Source organism: Melitaea cinxia, chromosome 19, assembly GCF_905220565.1.
Source record: "Melitaea cinxia chromosome 19, ilMelCinx1.1, whole genome shotgun sequence".
NCBI lineage: Eukaryota > Metazoa > Arthropoda > Insecta > Lepidoptera > Nymphalidae > Melitaea > Melitaea cinxia.
Window position 1 is genome coordinate 12,745,027 of NC_059412.1, and position 23,465 is coordinate 12,768,491.

The 23,465-nt window shown below is 35.8% G+C and overlaps 1 protein-coding gene across 1 annotated transcript; it reads left to right on the forward strand.

The window, feature by feature from the left end:
* The first annotated feature begins 70 nt into the window (after positions 1–70).
* On the forward strand, positions 71–1,508 carry LOC123662980. Its single transcript, XM_045597745.1, has 2 exons — positions 71–586; positions 917–1,508. The coding sequence occupies exons 1-2, from the start codon at positions 212–214 to the stop codon at positions 1,490–1,492; spliced, it is 951 nt and encodes a 316-aa protein (XP_045453701.1). The 5' UTR covers positions 71–211; the 3' UTR covers positions 1,493–1,508.
* Positions 1,509–23,465: the final 21,957 nt, after the last annotated feature.

Below are 23,465 nucleotides of genomic sequence, written 5' to 3' on the forward strand. Positions count from 1 at the left end.
TATATACAATGAAAACTATACTAATGCTATAATTATTTGCGATGGGACATACATAAATATAAATAAAAGTTCTAATTACTCTTTCCAAAAAGATACGTATTCTTTGCACAAATATAAAAATCTATTAAAACCATTTTTAATTGTGGCATGTGATGGTTACATATTAGATTGTTTCGGTCCATACAAGGCTACCACATCTGATGCTGACATAATGATTTCCCTTTTTGACAATGAAAACTCTCCTCTTAGATTATATTTTCAAGAAAATGATGTGTTTATATTGGATAGGGGTTTCAGAGATTGTATAAGAATGCTAGAAAGTTGTAATTATCGACCATATATGCCTGATTCTCTATTAGAAGGCGAACACCAATTAACAACACAACAGGCCAACCGGAGTCGTTGTGTAACATTATGCCGCTGGGTAGTTGAGGCAGTAAATGGACATTTAAAAAGAGATTTTAAGCTCCTGAGGCAAGACTATTTTAATAAATCTGTGCCAAATATGATGCAGAACTTTCAGATAGCTGCCAGTCTCCTTAACCGATTTGGTGTTCGTTTTCGTGATAGAGATGATTCTAATGAAATAATAATAATAAAATAAAGAATTTAGCCACCCCCTCTCTTCCCGTGGGTGTCGTAAGAGGCGACTAAGGGATAACAAGGTTCCACAACCATCTTGGAACTTAAGAAGCCGACCGATGGCGGGATAACCATCCAACTGCTGGCTTTGAAATACACAGGCCGAAGACGGGCAGCAGCGTCTTTGGTGCGACAAAGCCAGTACTGCGGTCACCAACCCGCCTGCCCAGCGTGGTGACTATGGGCAAAACACATGAGTTCACGTTATTTTTGACGTAAACTTGTGGAGGCCTATGTCCAGCAGTGGACTGTATAGGCTGTAATGATTAATGAAATAGTCGCAATAATTAGAGAGAGAATTAATTTTGAAAATAATTTAGCACTCTTGATTGAGGAATTAAATATGAATAGAAGGTTTGCTGTTTTTCAGAGTATAACAGCTGACCGAGATAATTTATTTATGTTTCCTAGATTAAGTTACAATGATTTAGTACTATTTGGTCTAGGTACTTACCAGATAAGGCAAGCCAGATCGTATTATGGGGAACATATTCGATTTCATGGATCATATATAATAGAAATATGTAGAGACACACAAGACTTTTCTCAGTATAATCTGAGAGGAAGTGGTGATATAACATTAATAAGAGGAAAAATTAAGTCCAGACACATTTCAAAAAAACAATATTATGTCTACATTTTAATAGAAAATAATGTGTCTGGCAGAGCTGGTATAGTCGAATACTATTGTAATTGTTTGGTTGGTCAACGAACCATTGGATGTTGCGCTTATGTTATGACATTAGTGTGGTACCTTGGATGGGCTAGATATGAAGAAAATATCTCTGCTCCAGCAGAATTTCTGGATGATGTATATATAAGAGATTTTTATGAAAATGATGATACCTAATAAACTTTAACATTTATATAGTGTTTTATTTGTTTTTCCGGTTTTGTTAATCAGGTACATACCTACGTACGGTACGTACCGTACGTAGGCCATTAAAATATGTTGGGTAGAAGTGATCACTTTTGACAACACAAGAATCAATTTAGACTTTTTAGAGGTCTGTATAGAAATTATCTGGGCATCCTTTTTTTTCTTAATAAAAATATAGTTATGTGTACTGGAGAAACAGCAGTTAATGCTTGATATTCAATTTATAAACGTCGCTTTGGCGCAACGATCACAGCCATGGATTGTGCCTGTTGCGCTGGCGGTTGCGGGTTCGATCCCCGCACATGTCAAACATTTGTATTGGGCATACAGGTGTTTGCCGTGGTCTGGGTGTTTGTGCAGTCCTTGTTGGTCTCCCTGCCGTGCCTCGTGCCGCCGTCGGTCCCGGTTGTTATCATGTATACCTGATAGCGATCGTTACTCATAGTATCCGCCAACCCACATTGCAGCAGCGTAGTGGCGGGGGAAAGAGGCCTATGCCCAGTAGTAGGATATTACAGGCTGAAGTGACTCAATTTATAGTGACTATCATTGAGTCTAAGCAGTGACGTAAGGGCAGCTGGTTACAAAGAATTCACAAAGTAAAAAAGACATTTTAGATCATACCTAGGTAAGTATTCCTATTTTATTTGTTCCTATTTTAAAAATAGGAATTTAATAACCAATTCGTATTTTAGCCTTAATAATTCAAGCATATTTTTTTTTTTATTACCTACATAGGTATTCGGTAACGGCAAATCCTAACCTAAAAAGTAACATTAATGGGTATTTTTTGGACTTCGTAGCGTTTAAATCGTAAAAATGACTATATGACATTATTTCCTAAACTTACAGGTAGTCTTTCTCCTATACCATAAAACTATACATAAAATTTCAGTGTCAGGTTTTTAAGTGTATGGAAAGTGGACATTGTTCTTTCCGCTTTTATTACCTGGCTGGGAAAGCAAGAGTAAATTCATTTATAATTTTATAAAAATGTTTTTATGATAAACTTACTCAAACAAATAAGTAACTTATTTAACGTGCAATTGGGTGTCTTATTTTTTAATAAAATGGCTGTTATATTCAGAACATGGCGCCTAACAGAAAATACGACAATAGTTTTATAAAATTTGGATTTACCTCAATAGAAAGTAAGGGACAAATAAAACCGCAGTGCGTTATATGCGCAATCGCCCTCGGAAATGACGTGTTGAAACCAGCGAAATTAAAACGCCACTTAGAAACGGTACATTCTTAATTTGGCTGACCACCCTCAAAAATTTTTTGAAGGTAAATTAGAGAACCTAAAAAAAATGAAACTCGGCCCTAGTGGTACGAGATTCGCAACATCAGAAAAATCATTAGTAGCGTCTTTTGAGATTTCAAAATTAATAGCACAATCTAATAAACCTCACACAGTCGCACATAGGGGTATTTTGATGATCTAGGCGGCCAAAAGTCAAATTAACAAAGTCCGTACCGTACCGTCTTAGTACGAGTACTTTGCCGGCCGCGCGCTCCGCGCGCGCGCGTCTGCACTACTTATTTTGAATGCAAGATAGGTAATAGGTAATGGATAGATAATAATGCATATAAGTTGAGGAATGGTCTAATTTTGGTATGTAAAATGTTTTGGTGATGAAAATTCGTTGTAGTTAAAGTGTAAAACAAATCGTAATGTATCTGTGAACTGCTGGACAATTTTTGTATTTTTACCCACATAATATGTTGATAGTTTCACATTTCTCATAAGTGACTGTGTGTTTTCAATGAGAAAATAAATATTCTTTAAACCTAAAAAAATGCTATTATATTCGACTACCTGAGGCATGGGACATTCCGTCGAACAATAAACCACCGTCCCCTCCCCTTTACAGATGCGCGTTGCTTTGTAAAGTCAGTCGAAACTTGATTATTGAACTTTGTGTACGTATTCAGTTATGGACGATTTTTAGAAAGCCTTAACTTTGTGAGATAAACTGCATTTTTCTGTGTTAACCGGGTGCAAGGAAGCAATGGACTCGGAGACTACAGGTATGTGACAATCTAAATGTCATGAATTTGATTAAATTTGTTTCTATTTAATATATTTTAAGGGATTGCGAAATAAAGTCTGAAATAAGAATATGTTTTTTAATAAATTTATCTTTAGACGCGTATTTGTTTTAGTATCCCGGTAGATGCCGTAACTTTTGTTATTTATGTAACAATGGTAGGTGCTTAAGTAACGAAAAATAAAAAAATTATGCGCGGAAGAGCGCGGATACGCACATCATAGTACTTTTATATTTTAAGTCAAAATAAGCTCAATTACTTTAAAATTTCTTTATGTTTATGAATTTCATTTCAGATTCAGCGGGTGCCTGTAGAGTGAGAATAGTGACTGGTAAATCACTCTTCGATATGACTAAGAAAGAAAATTTACTCAGTTTAGAAGAAACATTGTGTTTTTTGAGAGATCATCTTTTTACTCGTGACGACCTTACTGAAAATCAGTTAAATAAACTGAAAAACCATTTTGCACATTTTAAATCAGCGATGAAGAAAAGGTGGATTAAAGCTAACAAAAAGGAAAGAGGTTTTCTTAAAAAACAACCGTCTTTGGCTGGAAGGTACTTTCGAAATTCCAGTCACAACTACAAATCGTCCAGGTCGCCCTCGTAAATCATTTAGTGAATCTAGCGAAAGGAGCAAAAGAATAAAAACGGAAGAGATCCGGTCCAATGTAGAAGACGGTGTTATACTTCACGCAGCTCAAGTTGAATTAAGTAATTCGGGAAAACGTGATACTTCACTCGTACTTAAAAATATTATGAACTCTCCGACCCGTGCAACGAAATACAAAAAAGCATACGATACCTCCAAACGTGGAAAAACATCGCGTCTAACCCCCACGGAAGCTTTAAAAATGTTTATAGACGCGGACTTAACACGAGGACAGTATGAAATTATAAGAAATACAAATAAAAAGTTATTTCCGTGTTACAGCTTAATTCAGAAAGCTAAAAAAAGTGTTATCCTCCACCAGAAACGTTCACGGTAACGAGTACATGTGCCGAAATCCAACTGCAACCATTGATAGATATTACCGTTAGGCGCTTATCGGAATACTTAGAAGTGGTCTTATTAACAATAAAAGAGCAAGAGCGAAACACTTTGAAATTAATTTGTAAATGGGGCTGCGATGGATCTCAGTAAGCACAGTACAAACAAAAACTTGAAAATGAGACTGACTCTGATGCACATATTTTCCAAAGTTGCTTTGTACCTGGAAGACTTGTATACGGCAATTACAACCAAAAGGTCTTATGGGAAAATCCGACACCTTCATCTCCCCGATTTTGTCGTCCAATACGATTTCGTTTCGTTAAAGAGGCAGTTGATATAACAAATGAAGAAATCAATTGTGTTAAAAATTCAGTTGAAAATTTGGTTGCGACTGAGGTGGATATTGGTGGCAAAAAGTTTTAGATTTATTCCCAATTTGTAATGACAATGGTTGATGGAAAGGTTTGTACCGCAGCTACTGAAACAACATCCACGAGTCGTTGCTATATTTGTGGAAAAATGTCCAAAGATTTTAACAATTTGAAGGACAAAAGAAAATTTTTAAAGGATACTACTGAATTCGGCCTTTCTATTTTACATGCGAGAATGAGATTTTTTGAAAGCATATTACATTTAGCTTACAAATTGACAAGTAAAAAAGTATCGGAAGCGAAAATCAGACCAAGAAAAACAAATGGAGATAAATTAAAAAAAATCGAAATTCAGAATACAGGTTTCGTAATGAAACCAGCTTATTATTCGACATGCCGAAAGCAAATTTTAGAAATACCAATGACGGTAACACCAGCAGAAGATTCTTTGAGGATCCGAAACTAACCTCAAATATAACAGGAATAGATTACAAGTTAATATATAGATTAAAAGTTATTTTAGAAACGATTTCGAGTGGGTACGCGATAGATTTAGAAAAATATGAAAAATATGCAGAAGAAACTGCTTTTTTATACGTAAGACTTTAACAATGGCACCCAATGACACCCACACTGCACAAAGTACTTGTACATGGCCCATGTAACATGGGTCTGAAGTAATAAAAAGTGCTTTGTTACCCATAGGGCAACTTTCTGAGGAAGCAGCAGAGGCACGCAACAAACATTTTAGGACGTACAGACAGGATTACTCAAGAAAATTCTCTAGAGAGTCCTGTAATAGAGATATATTAAATAGGCTTCTTTTAAGCTCAGATCCTTTTCTTAGCGCTTCAATGGTAATAAAGAAAAAAAAGAAGTCTTCTTTTCTTCCTGAAACCGGCCAATTGCGATTACCTCCTCGCTGTCTAAGTGATGGAACGGGTTATTAAAAATCAGCTATTAAATAAGCGATCGACAATACGGATTTCGTCATGGTCACAGCGCTGGTGACCTTCTAGTGTACCTAACACACCGCTGGGTAACCGCCATTGAGAGCAAGGGGGAAGCTATGGCAGTCAGCCTGGATATCGCGAAGGCCTTTGATCGGGTCTGGCATAAAACTCTTTTAGCGAAGCTACCATCATACGGTCTTCCCGAGGGATTACGCAATTGGATAACCAGTTTTCTTAATGGGCGTAGCATCATGGTCGCTGCTGACGGAGTATGCTCGGAAACCATGTAAATTAATGCTGCAGTTCCTCAAAGCTTAGTGCTCTCACCCACGCTGTTTAATCTGCATATTAGCGATATGTTGCAAATCAGCAATACTCGTTGCTATGCAGATGATAGTACGTGTGATACATTCTACACTGGCCGAGCTAATATCCCTCGGGCGGAAGTGGAAGAGAGGAGATTACAACTTGTGTCTGAAATCGAGACTTCCTTGGAGCAAGTCTCCGAATGAGGTAGACGCAACCTCGTCCAATTTAACCCCTCGAAGACACAAGTTTGCGCGTTCACCGCTAAAAAAACCCCGTTTTCTGTAGCGCCTTGTTTTCAGAACACATCCCTAAATATCACTAAAAGTATTGGGATCCTTGGGGTTGACATTACGAACAGGGTCCAATTCCGGGGTCATTTGGAGAGCAAAGCTAAATTGGCTGCAAAAAAGCTCGGGGTTCTGAACAAGGCGGGCCGGTACTTTACATCGGGACATCGACTGCGCTCTATAAGGCTCAGGTCCGTCCCCATGTGGAGTATTCCTCGCACCTTTGGGCAGGTGCCCTTCAATACCAACTCCACCCATTTGACTCCATCCAACGCCGGGCAATTCGCATTGTCGACGATCCCAAACTCACGGACGATTTAGAACCTTAAAGCATAAGGAGAGACGTTGGCTCTATGTGTGTTTACCGTCTGTACAACGGTGACTGTTCTGACGAACTATTTGATATGGTACCGCCGTCACGATTTTACCATCGTACCCTTCGCCGAAGGACTAAGTTCCATCCACACCATTTGGATGCATGGTTTGCGACCAATGTGCGAGCTTCACGCGTATTCTTTCCGCGTACATGCAAGCTGTGGAATGACCTTCCTCCTGAGGTTTTCCCCGAGCGCTATAATTTGAGGGTTTTCAAGCGTCGAGTGTATAGGCATCTTTTTCCTAAAGGCCGGCAACGCACCTGCAACTCCTCTTATGTTGCAGATGTCCATGGGCGACGGTAGCCGTTTAACATCAGATGGCTTTGTCTGCTCGTTTGCCCCCATTCTTATTACTAGATCGTTCAATAAGTCCCGAGACTAACCTGGAAATGGCGCATATATTAAAAACTCTTTTGATTTTTAAAAAGTACTGGCTATCAATACAAGAATATGTGTCAAATTTTTAAAAATGGAACAATAAAATTATTGATTTTGAAACATTTAAGTGACGCTACGGTTGTAATTTCGATACAATGGAAAAAAACGAGTTTCGCGTGTTGATAAAACATTGTTTTTTAATGGGAAAAAATACCGTTGAAGCACAGCAATGGCTTATAAAATGTTATGCAGGATCAGCTCCCTCTAAAGCAACCATTTGTCGGTGGTATGCCGACTTCAAACGCGGTCGCATGGACACCAATGATGGGGAACGCTCAGGTCGTCCAAATGAAGCAGTGACTCAACAAAATATTAACCAAGTCCTCAAAATTGTATTGGAAGATCGGAAGGTAAAAGTGCGAGAGATAGCCGAGATAGTGAAGATTTCAGCTGGTAGTGTTTTCACTATTTTACATAAAAATTTGGCCATGAAAAAGCTTTTTTCTAAGTGGGTGCCGCGTTTGCTTACAACTAATCAAAAGGAACAACGTATCAATGATTCAGAGCGATGTTTGGCGCTGATGAATCATAATAAAAAGGATTTTTTACGTCGGTATGTAACAATGGATGAAACCTGGATATACCATTTCACTCCGGAATCCAATCGGCAGGCAGCGGAGTGGAGAGCGGCTGGTGAAAGCCGCCCGAAGCGTCCAAAGACTCAGAAATCGGCCGGTAAGGTTATGGCGTCTATATTTTGGGATGCGCATGGAATACTTTTCATCGACTACCTTGAAAAGGGGCAAAATAGTGACTATTACATGTGCTTATTGGAGCGATTGAAGTACGAAATTGCGGATAAACGGCCTCACATGAACAAAAAGAAAGTGGTGTTTCACCAGGACAACGCGCCTTGTCACAAGTCCGTGAGAACGATGGCCAAAATTAACGAATTGGGCTTCGAATTGCTTCCTCATCCCCCTTATTCGCCAGACTTGGCCCCCAGCGATTACTGGCTGTTTGCAGACGTCAAAAAAATGCTTCAGGGTAAGAAATTTGACTCAAATAGTGAAGTTATCGCAGCAACGGAGGCTTATTTTGAAGCCAAAGACAAATCGTTCTACACACATGGGATAGAAAAGTTAGAAAAGCGTTGGAGGGACTGTATCGCTCTTGGAGGAGACTACGTTGATGAATAAAAATTAATTTTATAAAAAAGACCTTTTTTGAGTACTTAGTCTCGGGACTTATTGAACCACGTGTTATAAAAAAAAAATAAAAATAATTTTTAACTGACTTCAAAAAGGAGGAGGTTCTCAATTCCAATGTTTTAGAATAAACCTATGTAACTTTTCTCATATCTAAAAATATATAAATTATGAATGTTAAATATTGATTCATGTTCCTGAAATGATAAATATTGATTGAAAATTATAATGATATTCCATTTAAAAAAATTTTTCGTTATGTTATTGAAATTTTATTTCGTACAATTTTTTTCCTTTAAATGTTAGCAAAATACGATCTTTTCTAGTATATGGTACGATCTTCTGTAAAATAAAGTTAGCAACACTGCGCGTACGCGACAAGCGGCCAGTGGTCTCTCTGCCGTTTATTTAGGTACTCGTGTTTCTTGATGTCATACGCGGTGATTTATCAATTTTAAACATACGCGCACGAGTTTCGTTCGTTTTAATTGATTATTGAATTATCTCGAAAGACTCTTGGGGTGAATTGTGCGATATTTAACGCTTTATTTTTATAGTGACAAGGCCATTAACGTAGAAAGAGAAGAATAAATAGTTAATAGTTATTAAGTGAATTAGGCGCTTAAGTGTTAATAGTAATAATAGTTTTTATTTTATTGTCCCTCACACGTCTGTCTCCTTCTTTGAACTCGCATAGTTTAGCTTGTTTCTTTAATTCTGTTACATAGTGCTCAAAGGTCTCCCCTTCGGCTTGCGCCATGTTAAAAAAACTTATAACTGTTGGCGATTATGTTTTTTCTCGGTTTTATATGCTTTTCAAATAATTCTAAGAGTTTTTCTAAGCTTTTTACTTTTAAACATTCCATTGACGTGGTATAGACATCCACGGCGTCATCCCCCGCTAAATTCAGAAACAAAGCCATTTTTCGCTCCTCTTACTTTTCAGTCAAGCTCGTAGCTTCTAAATAATTTAAAAACATTCTTTTAAACACATAAACGTTTTCTGATGACCCTGATATGTCAAAATGTTGTGGTGCAGAATAGAGCAAACAGGGTGTGGTATCCAGGCAAAATTATAAAACCTGAGGACCCGAGATCTTTTGTTGTTAAAAGGGAGGATGGAACAAAAGTCAGGAGGAATCAAAAGTATATAAATTATTCACCTAACCAGTTTAATGTTAAGTCAGAAATACTTGATAATCCGTTGATTACTCTTCCTTCACAAAGTAGCAAGAGTTCTGAAAATGTTGTTAGTCATAAAGTCAGTAGGTGTGATAGAATAATAAAACAGCCCCCATACTACAAAGATTACACACAATAGTAATATGTTTAAAAAAAAGTCTTTTAATTCTTAAAATTTTAAAAGGTGTTTAAGTTTAAATTTATATCTAAAAGGGGGGATGTTGTATATGGTAACACATCTTCATTCCTATTAGGCTTAATAAGGTTGATGGCACTGGCAACGTTGTCAGCAGTTAAAAAAGAAGAACAGGATGCAATAAAGATGGTTTATCACAAGAAGACTTTTATTTATAAAACAACATATAAAACATTCCCTAATCTTTATAGTTTAGCAGTCACTAAACTTAACGCGATGGCGACAAGTGTGCCTTGTGAAAGAATTTTTCTGCATCTGGGATACTATTGAACGATAAAAGAACACGACTAGGGGCCATCGAAAAGTGCAGCAATTGATGTTTCTCAACCAAAATTCTTAAATTTATAACATTGTACATATAAAAAATAATTAAAAAAAAATACAAAAAAAAGATACTTGTAAATATTATGTAAATACTATATGTCAAATACATAAAACTAAACATGAAAAATAATAATATAAAAAATACATAAAAATGGTCAAATTTGTAAATAAAATGAACTAAAATCTCTTAAATATTCCAACTTACAAACTTGATATTGAACCCATGATTAATATGGTAATAATGACGCATTCGTAAGTTGACAGTCCTAAGCCTGTTAAAGTATGAAGGAGGGATTTTAACTCAGTGATTATTCTATACCAGTGATCTCATCTATTCTTTCGAGTCTTGATACGCAAAGGACTCGCAACGTGAATCATAGTCGATACTAGGTGAAACTAGGTGGAATAGGTATTTGGATCGCGTATTTGTAAGGACTAGGAACAGGTGGACTTCGTCTTTTTACCTAGTACAACCCTTCGCTACTTGAAAATGACGTAACTACCCACGTCTAGTTCACCCTGGGAACATTCAGCTCCCTCTGGCGTCTCAATAAAATGACCAGTGTTTACTGTGAGGAATTAATCTTTAATGACTGCTTAATAAGTATAACAATAACAATAATCAGTCCCGAATATAAATATAATATTTGACTAACTAAATTTAGACGGCACATCGATAGCGCGATCTGTTATAAAATCAACGCCATCTGGGTTGCGTTCTACAAACCAATAATTAAATATACATTCAACAGTGGTATATGTTCTATATTACCAATACTCCCTTCTCTGTGCTCTCTGTCTATATTAACTAACTCCTGATTATTTTCTTTATTTTCAACAATGGTATCTTCACTATCAAATTTTTAAAATTTCTCAGAGAATAATATCTTTGATATTTCGTCTTTAGTTTCATTTTTGTTTTGTTTCTTTGGCGCTGGTCGTTTCTCTTTTTCTATTTTCTTTCGTTCCCTTTCTTCTTTTCTTGATCCCTTGTGCTTTTTCTTCTTTTATTCTGATTTTTCACTTTGTGCTTTCCACTGTACCGAAGTTAGTACAAAAGGAATTTTAACGGAGTTTTAAACTCCTTTTTTTATCGCTGTTTTAGGTAATATCAAAATATCGTTTAACTTAACGGGAGTAAGATTTATCATGGGCATTGAAGCTGTAAGAGATAGATTACATTGAACTGAAATAATTTGTACTGATTGAGACTTTCGTAAATTTATATTCTGGTCTTCAAGTGTATTGTGAATTTGAACACTGTGGTTTATTAATTCAAAACGAGGTTCTTGTGATAAATCTTCAAATGTCTTGTTCCCTTCATCTACGATTTCTTCGAAATCAATTTCTTCTAAAATAGGGACTAACTTACTAAAGTCATCATTTTTATTTATGATTTCTAGATTTTGTTGTTGAGAACTGGTGTTTTATGAATTTCATGGCGTGCCGAAGAAATGCCAGATTCTCTTTAACAATTCAATGGAGTCTTCTGAAGTTAACTCTCCTTTTTCTATGCAATCAACCTTATTCTTAAATTATCATAAATTACCATAAAATAACCTTATCATAAAATACCTAATATTGACATAATTATATGCCAATAAAAAGGTTTGATTCATATTATGTGTACCAAATGTTGGCATCGCAAAAAGTATAGTAAATAGACTGGAAAGAAGATTGGAAATGAAAGCTAAACAACTAAATAATCTACTTAAACAGCATTTGTAAACTTAAAAGATTTCTAAATATTATTGAGATTAGTGAACCTAAAATTTTGATATTTTTTTTATTGCGTTCCGTACACGACAAACACGTTTTTATTCCAACGCCATCTTTAAAAAGGTAAAGTTTTTGTGTTGCCAGTAGTATAGAAGGTTAAACCTACCATTATTAGCCAATATAAATACTGTCTTTTGGAAACTGGTAACTTTATTATTGATAAATAACTGCAGCGTGCCAATAAATTGGTGAAGTGTCAACAAAAGATGGCCTTACCCTACTTACTTATTTGTATATCATACGCCACGCCTGCCCCCAGCATCTTGAACAGAGCCTTTGCCAGCGACATATCACACTTGTAGATCGTTCTTTTTAGGTTGTGCTCCAAGATGGTTTTCGTCGAAGCACCCAGCGCTCGGCTAACAAACCTACCGATTGCGTCATCACCGTCGTCAGTGTAGTAGACGCAGGTGTTAAATGTCCGTGAATTGTAAATAGCGAGTTGTAAATCAGTGTGACCACGTGGACCTGATGTCAAGTGAATACTGTATTAACCCTTAATAAGACAACAGGAACATTATTCCCACATTGAATTTCACAGTTTAAACGGTCAATGGGACGCATTTTCAAATGAGCTGTCACTGTCATTTCGTAGTTGAATATATTATCTATGGTCTCTAGGCTTGTGATCGTTTTTTCGAACGGAAGAAAAAATAAAAAGAGATGTCAATATCATTGTCACAATAATTACGAACCGGTTATTGTATTTTTATGTAGTTTTATTAAAAAGTAATGGAACGTATGTTCATATTGTTTGTAATCTGCATATTAGGAACTTTTTACACTCTATGTCAATCACTGTCACCGTAACTACTGTCCTTCTGGTCTACAAGTTTTAACTCGCCCCCGTACATCTTCTAAATTTAATCATATTTTACTTGAATAATTACTGTATTTTTCACTCAATATTTATAATAAATTATTTGGAAAGTGATCCAGCTGTTTTAATCAACAAGACTCATCGATCCACGCTGACCTCTCAATAGTTTTGTTATAATAATGAAATAGATAATATGTCGAGAAAAAATCCGGTAAGTGTTCATTTTTGGTTATTTTGCATAGATGTAATGTTTATTCAGTATTTGATGTGTTTTATTTTGCCAAATAACAAAAAATTACTTGGTTTGATGGATTCAAAGTATGTGGGAAATATTTGCTTGTTGCCCGTTTAGATTTCCTATGTAACGATTTATGTGGGAAAACTGTTTCCGTAGGAAGCATGCAGGATTTCTATTTATCTCATAAGCACTGTTTTACGTTTAAGAAACTACTCCGCGATTCTGAAATTGAGTTCCAGCTGTCATAGCTTAGCACAGTAGCTGACTTGATGATGAAGCAGTTGACTCTTTTGCCACCAGTAGTTACAATGTCGATTTAGACAAGGTTTGGATGAGATTCAAGGTATTTGATGGTGTCTGTCGAAGAATTACATTCTTTATTGGTGGGAGAATCAGATTTGTCTCTTATCTAAGATGAAACTTTTTTGAATTCACCAGTTCAACAGATTTCTAAGCCAATTCTTCCTCAAGTGGCTTCAACTTCACAAGATGCACTCGTGTAATTTCGGATGTTCCTATGCTACTTGATCAAAATCCTGGTGAAACAACCTAACTTGTTGCTGTAGCTGATGTCCAGGCAGACCACTCTTCCCCAGTACCAGTATTGGCAGAGCCTGATGAAAGCTCTAATGCAGAACCAACATCTTCTCTAGGGATAAATTCATTCAATTTCAAAATAAATCAAGAGATTGGTCTTTTGCAACTGATGATATTACTTGGCCTATTTTCGAGAAGAAAATGCAGATAAAAAAAATTACAATAACAGAAGTCAACCACTGGATTATCTTCTTGACTTTTTTCCTGATGATTTACTGGATATTATTGTTGAAAATACAAATATTTATGCAAGACACACACATTCTTGGCTTGAACTGAAGTTACAAAAGAAATAAAAGCATACTTTATTCTCTTATGTCACATAGTTATTGGAGACGTAAAAAAGCCCCAGTTATCGGAAATATACACTCGAAATTTAAAAATTTAGCTATGGATCAGAGGGAATGCTTGGGAATGTATTCATTAGATATTGGATTAGTAGGTATAACTTCAAAAGTCTATTTAGATGTGAAATAGATAGCATATTTCAACCCAAAAGAAAATATGAAATTTCGTCTCTGCAACATAATTGTTCATTTTTAGAAAATAACTATTGTAATCATTATAAAGTTTTCACAGACGGGTCAAAAGATATGATGTCAAATAGTGGTGCCGCATTCTTTGATCCACAAATCAATGAAGGCTTTAAGTTTAAAATTTGTCACAGTATGTCTATTACTCATCTAGAGCTTATTGCTATTTCTAGGGCACTATCCTATATTAAATTAATAAATAGTAACAAATTTGTCATTTTAACTGATTCCAAAAGTGCTCTTCAACACGTGGCTCGGTGTTTCTCTTACTTAAGAGGTACTTCGATAGCTTACGAGATTATAAAATCCATTGAAGATTTAACCTCTTACTCAAAGGAGATAATTCTACAATGGATTCCCTCTCATATTGGATTGTCTGGAAATGAGGAAGTAGACATACTGGCAAAACAAGCATGTACTGATGGTGATAGTGTAAACGATATGCCTTTCTTCACTGACTGTTGTTTTTTTGACATCTAATTAAAATATACTGTAAGAGTGCAATGTGCACATCCCTTGGAAAGTAGTTTGTCTATGACTAAGTCTATACTATATACGGAGCGTCACTCTCTGATGTAATGAAGATATGGAGTACATTGTATAAGAGCGTTTTTTTTTTTTTGTGGCATTCGAATAATAAAAATTTTCTCCATTATAAACTTTCTTTCCCTGGTGTCCCTATACACCCCAACAGGTTATGGGCCCAGACAAGAAAAGTCGAGGCGCGTAAAAAAAAAAACAAAACAAAGTGGATTCGAGTAAGTCGCGGTGCAACAAACGTTGGAGTCCTACGAGGCAACGTGGTTCGACGAAACTTGGCGGCGAGGCGTTTACGTCTTGCTTCATAATTGTGAGGTGTGTGTATTAAGCAACGTGCAATATGTCGAGTTCAGAGTATAATAAGACGACGATTCTTCTAAATGGTCGCAACTGGCAGGCGTGGCGTTTCCAGACGCAATTGTTCTTCGTTCGAAGAAACTATTAGAGATTGTTTTGGGCAGAGAGGTGAGGCCTAAAGAAGAGGGAAAACCACAAGAATCATGGGATGACAGAGAGATAAAAGCCCAGGAGGTAATTGTTACCAGGGTGGAAGAGACAGTGATGAGATACTTGATTTCTTGTACCAGTAGTGCAGATGTGGAAGAAGCTGATGACCATATATGAACCGTCATCAAAGGTGGGCGTTCATCTACTTCAACAAAAGTTTTTCAATTTGACCTTCGAAGAACCAATGGCTGTATTTATGGCGAAACTGGAGCTTCAAGCAGTAGGTGAGAAAGTACCCGAGAAATATAAGCATTTTATATCTGCATGGGAGAGCATGCCGGAGGAGAAGCAGAGCTTGCAGGAGCTGACCGGGCGGTTGTTGGTCGAGAAGGAGCGTAGTGGAAGTATACCCAGCAGCAGCACAACACCTCAAGACTCAGCATTAGTGGTGGGTACGCTGCATCCTATTAAATGTTTTTAGTGTGGCAAAGTAGGCCATAAAATAAGTGAATGTAGGTACAGGAAGTGTTTTCATTGTCAGAAAAGAGGTCATTTAATCAAAGATTGTAAATTGCCAAAGAATAAGAGTAATGAGAAAAATAAGTCAGAGAAAAATAATTCAAGTGAGCTAAATAATTCAAGTGAAAAGAATAAGCCTAAAGAAAGAAGTAAGAGTTCAAAATCTGAATCTTTTTTATGCCATTATACTAGGGAAATTAAATGTAACTATTCCTTTAATTCAAAAAGTTTCTTTTTAGATTCAGGTGCTAGTGACCACATGTGTTTTATTTAAAAGTATTTTAGAGTTTTGTGATTTAAAAGCTAAAAGATTTGTAACAATAGGAGATGGTACTAAGTGCCTTATCATACTAGCGAATTGCGACCGTCTTCAAAGCGGAGCGGGCATGCGCAGCGAATTCGTTGCGGACGCGCAGTGAGACCGCCGCGAATAGCAGCATGAACGCCATTTAGTACAATCTCGGACAAACGCCAGTCCGTCCGCCCCGCCTCACTTCAATCCGTAACGAGACACGAATGCGAGATGAATCATCGTGGCATCATTGGAAGATTTAGATATTAATACAGAGTTATTTATTTATTTATTTATTTATTTATTTATTTATTTATTTAATATTCGGAAAACCAACAGCACAAATAACAATACATAGCAAATTGAACTAAACAACATTTGGCTAATGAAAGGTCTTCACGTATAAGAACTAGTACATAAATAAACATATCATGCGGACAGAGTAGTTGCACGTCAAGATATTATTACATAACCTTTTTTAAACATTACATATACATATATCAACTAAACAATGCAAAGAAATTCTGGTTCAATAATCGCCTCGCCACCACCACACCCGAACTGAATACATCAAAATCGCTCTGTCTACACAGATTATTTAAGCCTTTACTCGCGCGCCACAGGAAAGCATTTTGACAGTAATTTGTGGATACTAGAGGTAGTTGAATAGGTGTATAATGCCGTACTGATTTCAATGGTACAATGAAATTAATTTTAGAAAGTAGTTCCGGAGAGTTAATTTTATTAGTAATAAGTTTTATTAAAAAAATAATGTCAGCAATTTCACGACGTTTGTATAAAGGAAGCAAGTGGAATCGTGCACATTGATTAAGGTAAATAGTAGAGGAGTACGGTAGCTTTAGACGATAACACAAAAACTTAACAAATTTCATTTGTAGTTGCTCGATTCTATTTATGTACTTTTTATAGCGGGGATTCCAGATCTCTGATCCATATTCTAAGATACTCCTAACAAACGTGCAGTACAAAATCTTAATAGTTTTAATGTCCTTAAAATTTTCTGAAGTTCGCATGATGAATCCCAGTGCTTTCGAGGCTTTCTTAATAATTTTATCAATATGCTCATCGAAGAGAAGCTTCGAATCGTGAATCACCCCAAGATCCCGCACTTTCGTAAGTCTCTGTAAATTCTGACCCTTTAGTCGATATTCTGATGGAATGTGGGCTGACTGACGACAGAATGACAAATGTGAACACTTAGATGGATTAAGGTCCAATTTATTTAATTCGCAATAATTGCTCAGACGTAATAAATCCGACTGAAGGTCAACCACGTCGGATCTGGTTGCGATTGTCTTGTAAATCTTCATGTCGTCAGCAAAACATAGCAATTTAGAGTGTCGGAAGCATGATCCAATATCATTTACAAAGATCAGAAACAGCAGTGGACTTATTAGTGAAATTCAAAGTCGTTACGTAATATGGGATCAAAAAAGCAGAGAATTTAGTGATCGTAATTTAAAAAAAAAGGCATGGGAAGAGATTTGCAATTTATTTATTAAAGGCTTTACGGAAAAAACAGTCAAGGAGAAAAATGAAGGAGGTAAGAGAAACACAATAACATTTATATGTACTTATGTTGCCATGGCCATTGGCCCCTACATTTGAAACAAAATAGTCGGCAAATTTATCTCTTATCGCATTACCCGAAAGTGTACAAACATTTCCATTAATGTGTGGGTTGTCGTCAAGTCCAAATATTCGTGGTACTTTTTGACGACGTCTTATTACCTTAACTTTAGATCGTACAAAATTATGCAATATACAACAAGTTTTTACTATTTCTTCGCCAAAGTCTATTCCAACATTTAATGGTCGATAAAAAATACGCCATTTATTAGTCATAATTCCAAAAGTGCACTCTATATATCTCCGTGCTCGGCTTAATCTATAATTGTATATTCTTTTTGTAGCCGTTAAATAGTTGCCGGCATACGGTCGTTGCATGTACTTTGACAACGGAAATGCTCCGTCGCAAATAAAAGTAAAAGGCAACGCTATGTCATTGTTTGTTATTTGTTTCGATTGTGGAATATTTAAACGATTTGCTTCTATATCAATTCTCAATTGGCTTCTGTCAAATATAGTTGAATCTGAACTGTTTCCATATGAACCGACATCAACAAATATATACTTGTAGTTTGAGTCACAGACGGCTAGAAAATTCATAGAGAAATACTTTTTGTAGTTAAAATATAGAGAGCCGCTATGACACGGCTTTATCATCCTAATATGTTTGCCGTCCACTGCACTTATGCAGTTAGGAAAATCAGCATTTTCTAGAAAGCTTTTACTAATGTTTTCCCAGTCTTCTGTTTGCTTGGGTGGCATACAAATATGAAACAAGTTTTTAATAATAGCTTGACATGTCTCCCGAACTATTTTTTGTATTGTCGAAAATCTTCTTCTAAATGAAAAATGCAGGTCCATTAAAGAGCACCCAGTTGCCAAATATCTGAAATATTTATTTATTGTTACAGTTGTTAAACTGCAAAAAAGGTGGAAAGGAATCCGCGACGATTACGTCAAAGATAAAAATAAAAAGATCAGGAGTGGCTCCAGCGCATCTACTTCTAAAGAGTACCTGTATTCACCATTGCTATCATTTTTAAATACTACTACACGGACTCGTCCTTCAAAAACCCTTCCACTAGCAATTTCAGATGATGAGAATACAGTTAACATAAGCGTTTCGCACGCGATAGTCGCGGTGACTAGGCACACCAAGGCCTGTGTCTACTACACCGACTACAGAGATGACGCGATCTGTCGTTTCGTCGGGAGGGCGGCGGAGGCTACGGAAAAAGACATCCTCGAGCATAGTCTCAAGATGGCGATTCATAATAGAGACACCGCCGTCGTTGAGAGTATTCTCGATATGTCAAAATAAAATTGGAATAGGTTGCTTGGCTTGGCAGTACTCCTCGTTGGTAGTAATATAGATAATATTAAAAATGTATATATATTTAAGAAAACTATTATCACGCATGTAAATAATGTTTAGCTAGATATAAGTATAGTATTATAAGGAAATTAAAAAAAAAAAAAAAAAAAAAAAAAAAAAAAATGTACCATAGATTAGATTTGTACCATAGATTAGATTAAGAACCGGTCGGTGGACTCACGTCTCTTTTGGAGACATTAAAAACAAACATAGTCTGACTTGAACAGCGATGTTGTTGACTAACGCCTACCTTGAAATAGAGAAAAAATAAAAATAAAAATTTGCATGTATTAGAGTAAAAAAGGACATGGGTTCATAAGCCCGTGGATGTATAAGACTTGTAAAAAAAAAAAAAAAAAACATAAGCGATGATTATACAACAAATGTTACAAAAAAGAAGAAAAAATCTGATGATGCTGAGGATAAAATGATTACAAAGTTAATACAAAGGATGGACGAGAGGATGAATAAAGACAAAAGAAGTGGTGAAAGTGAACCCGAATATAACTTTGCGTTGTCTCTGGTTGAAGATCTAAAATCAATTCATCCACATCATCCACAGTTTAGCCATGCCCTATAAAGGGTTAATATTCCATTTAAAGGTGTCATGGAATATAATAAAGTTTTAGTATTGTTTAAATCACAATGTAAATTTCAAAATGAACTTCTTGGTGAACACAACATTCCTTATGCCGTGGTCAATGAGTTTATTCCATGCATGAAATGGGCACTCCCAGACTCGAAAATCTTGGAAGGAATATGCATAAAAAACAGAAGACAACAAAAATCGTCACCCACGTGATCGGTGTTTTTCATACAGAGGAATTTGCCAACCATCTGAAGAAACAGAAGTTTTCTATTTTAACCGATGACTCTACGGATTGTTTTTATTTCTGACACGTGGGTGGAGGTTAACTGTGGTCACTTATCATAGCGGTCTCCATGACTCGTAGCTCTGCAGAAACTCCCTGGATGATCTCGCGCGAGTCTCTCGAGTTCAGTTGTCCAAACTCCACGACTCCATCATGAGGTCAGCCGTGGTCAAAAAAATTGTGCTCGGCCAGAGGGAAGAATCGCGATGCTAATCCGAAGAGGTTGAGCAGTTCTTTATCGTAGATGTTGGGGTTTTAGCAGCCAAACAACAAAATCCAGCCACGTGGTATCACCGGCAACAACGGCACCGCACGTGTCCGCCACGCCAAGGACCCTGGAAGGTCACACCAGAAAGTGAGCCCCTCCGTAGTCAAACCCCAACGTCTCTAGGTTGACACGGAAATGGCCCACAAAGACAAGCATATCCTAACAGTTTACAATAATTTAATTTAATAAAACAATAAACTTCAGAGCAAATAAAATTAATCTAACACACAATCTACACACATATTCGCAATTAAAACAAAAGTAAGTTAGTAATTAAAATTAAATAAAAGTGTTTAATATTACAACAACTCACCCAACAAAATCGCATCCTGAACCTGACCGAGGCTGAAGACCGAGGAAAAGGAAGAAACCGCACAGCACCAGCGCTTATATAGTGCCGAGCCTAATCTACACTGCGAACCCCGCCAACGGCTGCTTACACAGCCCTACGTCACATAAAATACGCCAATAGCAAAACGCCTAGCAATGAAGAATAATAATTCGACGAAACGAAATAATTGTTAAGAGAATGAACGAAGAATAAAAATATACGTTACAGCTATGTCAAAAAACGAGCGTAAGATTAGTCAGTCGCTCGTCGAGCATCGTTCGAAGAGCCAAGCCAAAGAACTTGCTAGGTCTCCAGCGCATGGATGTTGAATGGCATTAAATATTTTGAGAGTTTAATTTAGTCTTTTATTTGAGATAAAATTTTGTTTGCCATTAATTCAATAAATTCGTCAAATAGTAACTGATACATCCCTTACTTTGCCACCATATTGAGCAATGTGTTTACTTAAAAACGGATTAAAGTATGCTATGAGAATGCTGGAAAGTGTCATTAAATAATTTCCGTTAATAAGAGAACCAAGTTTTTCATTATGTCCCCCAAAAGATAAACCACATGATGCTAAACATGACTACACACATATATGATACAAATATGACTTTACAGTCACAACTACTTGTTTCAAAACTTCTCGCCAATAATTCGACTCTTCTAGAAATTGAGCAGCAAGCTCATGGTCGACACGACCGAATATATTAGATCTACATTGTATGGTCAAAACATAGATAATATGTTCACATGAGTTTTCGTGGCTTTCTAATCTAACCGATGCGTTCTTCCAATCATTAAAACCAACATCTTGTTTTCCAAAATGAGTTCCTCCACCAAATAAAAAACAAAGTCCACAATAAACTTTTAGAGTTATTGAAGGTGTATAAGGAGGTCTGACTGTTCTTCCTTAAATATTCGTCTTTCAAGATTTTTCAAAATTACATTTAGATGGCTTTATGTTATAGGAAATTTCAACTTTAAGTGGAGATGTACCAACAGAGCACAATGAACAGTTTTTAATTGATGAAGATGCCTGGTTTAAATAATTGATTTTTGTTAATAGCTTTGCTCCGAAATTTATGGAAAATATAAGCTTGGATTGACTTGTCTACTGTTTGAATACCATTATGTTGGTGTTCATCAATCACCTGTGAACCTACAACACAAAAAATATGTATATTTTATAAAAGCTAAAATAAAATAAGTAAACAGATATAATCTTATTAATCTTTTACGGTTTTACTTTATTTAATAGCTTTTTATATTTTGAGGTTAAGTAAAATAATATAGGTAGATATATACCTGCATTTTCTATAGATATGTTTTCAGATTTAGGATGTTGTTGTTGTTGTAACACTTCTTTCTCCGAACTCTATTTCACATTCTTTAATAGTCATCAATTGTCGTTCTTTTTTATTTATAATTAATGGTCATTCTGTAGTGTTTGGTGTTCGAGATTTTTATACAGGTTTTATATGAACTTGAGACACTAATCCCATTACATGGTACTCCATATGATTTTCCATAACCTTTGGTAACAGTTAAAATAGAATGTATGTAAAAAAGTACACTTGTTATTTAATTCATTAATAATGTTTCAATTATTGACTATTTAAAAATCTTAATATTCTATCTAGGTGTATCTAGACCTAATACTTACATTTACATTACATATAATTTCATGCAAATTAGTTCAACCGTTTTAATTATTAGTGGTAATGTAAACATCCAAATATCCAATCTAACATTTTTTATGTTATGATTATTTATTTTATTCCCATATTAAATGTAACCCCATCCTAATAGTTCCGGTGCGTCACAAAATTATTCCGGCTATACAATACGTGACGATCCCGATGTGACGAATTCGTACCACAAAACTTCTAACAATAATTCAAAATCTTTTTACATCCACTTATAACTCATACCGACATTTTTTAAAATAGTTATAAACATAGATGTGATTGTGTTACGGCAAATAACTCAAAAAATTGCTACATACCTCATAAAATACTGTACTATATGGAACTCGAATTCAGCACCTTCATAGCACGCTCACTTTAGTCACAGATTTTGTTAATACTGAGGTTTGTTTCAAAGTGGCGGTTACAACACAGACAAGATAAATGTTGCTAAAAATGAGAAACAACAATATTTTTTGGTAATATTGCGTTGAACTATTGAAAAAATTATCGTGACGTATGCCGGAATTCCGGTTTTGTCGTATTCCTGGGACAGCAATAAATAAAGTATTTTGAGCTATTAAAGCCCAAATTCGAAACAAAAAGCTCGAAATTGTATATATGAGTTCAATATACGTCTATTAAACCTAAAACAGTGACTCCACTTAATTTATCTAATCTTACCTGGGTCTTGAAAGTTCCAAACTTGCATGTGGGACATGAATATTTGACACTTTTTTTAATGTTTGTTTTATGATATTTTAATAACAGTGACAATTGGGTTACATGTTTTAGTTAATTTTATAACTTAAATATGTAATTATTTAATAAATATGCAGTTTATTTAAGTACGGTGCACAAAAAAAAATCATAGCTAAAGTCAGGGGACACCCCAAATGAGATGGATACGATTCCATACATTCTTGGGCCAAAATGTAATGAAATGAAAATGGTATCAATTAATGCATTTAGGCTGATTGATCCCTCGCTGAAAATTATCTATATTTTGGCTATCTGAGAGTGGAGTTATTAGACTTTTTGTAAAAGTGAGGTTATGTTACAATCTCTATTAAAAAAAACCCGATCACTAAGTTCTTGTAGCATTAATATTTGTTATATTTAGTGAAGAATGTTTGAAAACTCATTACAAATATTGATATACACTTGAAACCATAAAAAAAATATCAAGAATGTACTCAGAATGCATCGGAAAACAATAAACACGAAACGAGTGACGGCCACAGTATTACTGTTAGTCAGCTGTCAAAGCTGTCATATTTTTTTTATTTTTTTTTTTTTGGCATCGCACGGTTTGCGCATATGCCACTAACAAAAGCGTTTTGAAACGTTTATAAAGATTTGAAAGGATATTACTCACGGAATTGGAAAAGGATCAGATAGGATTACTATGATAGGAT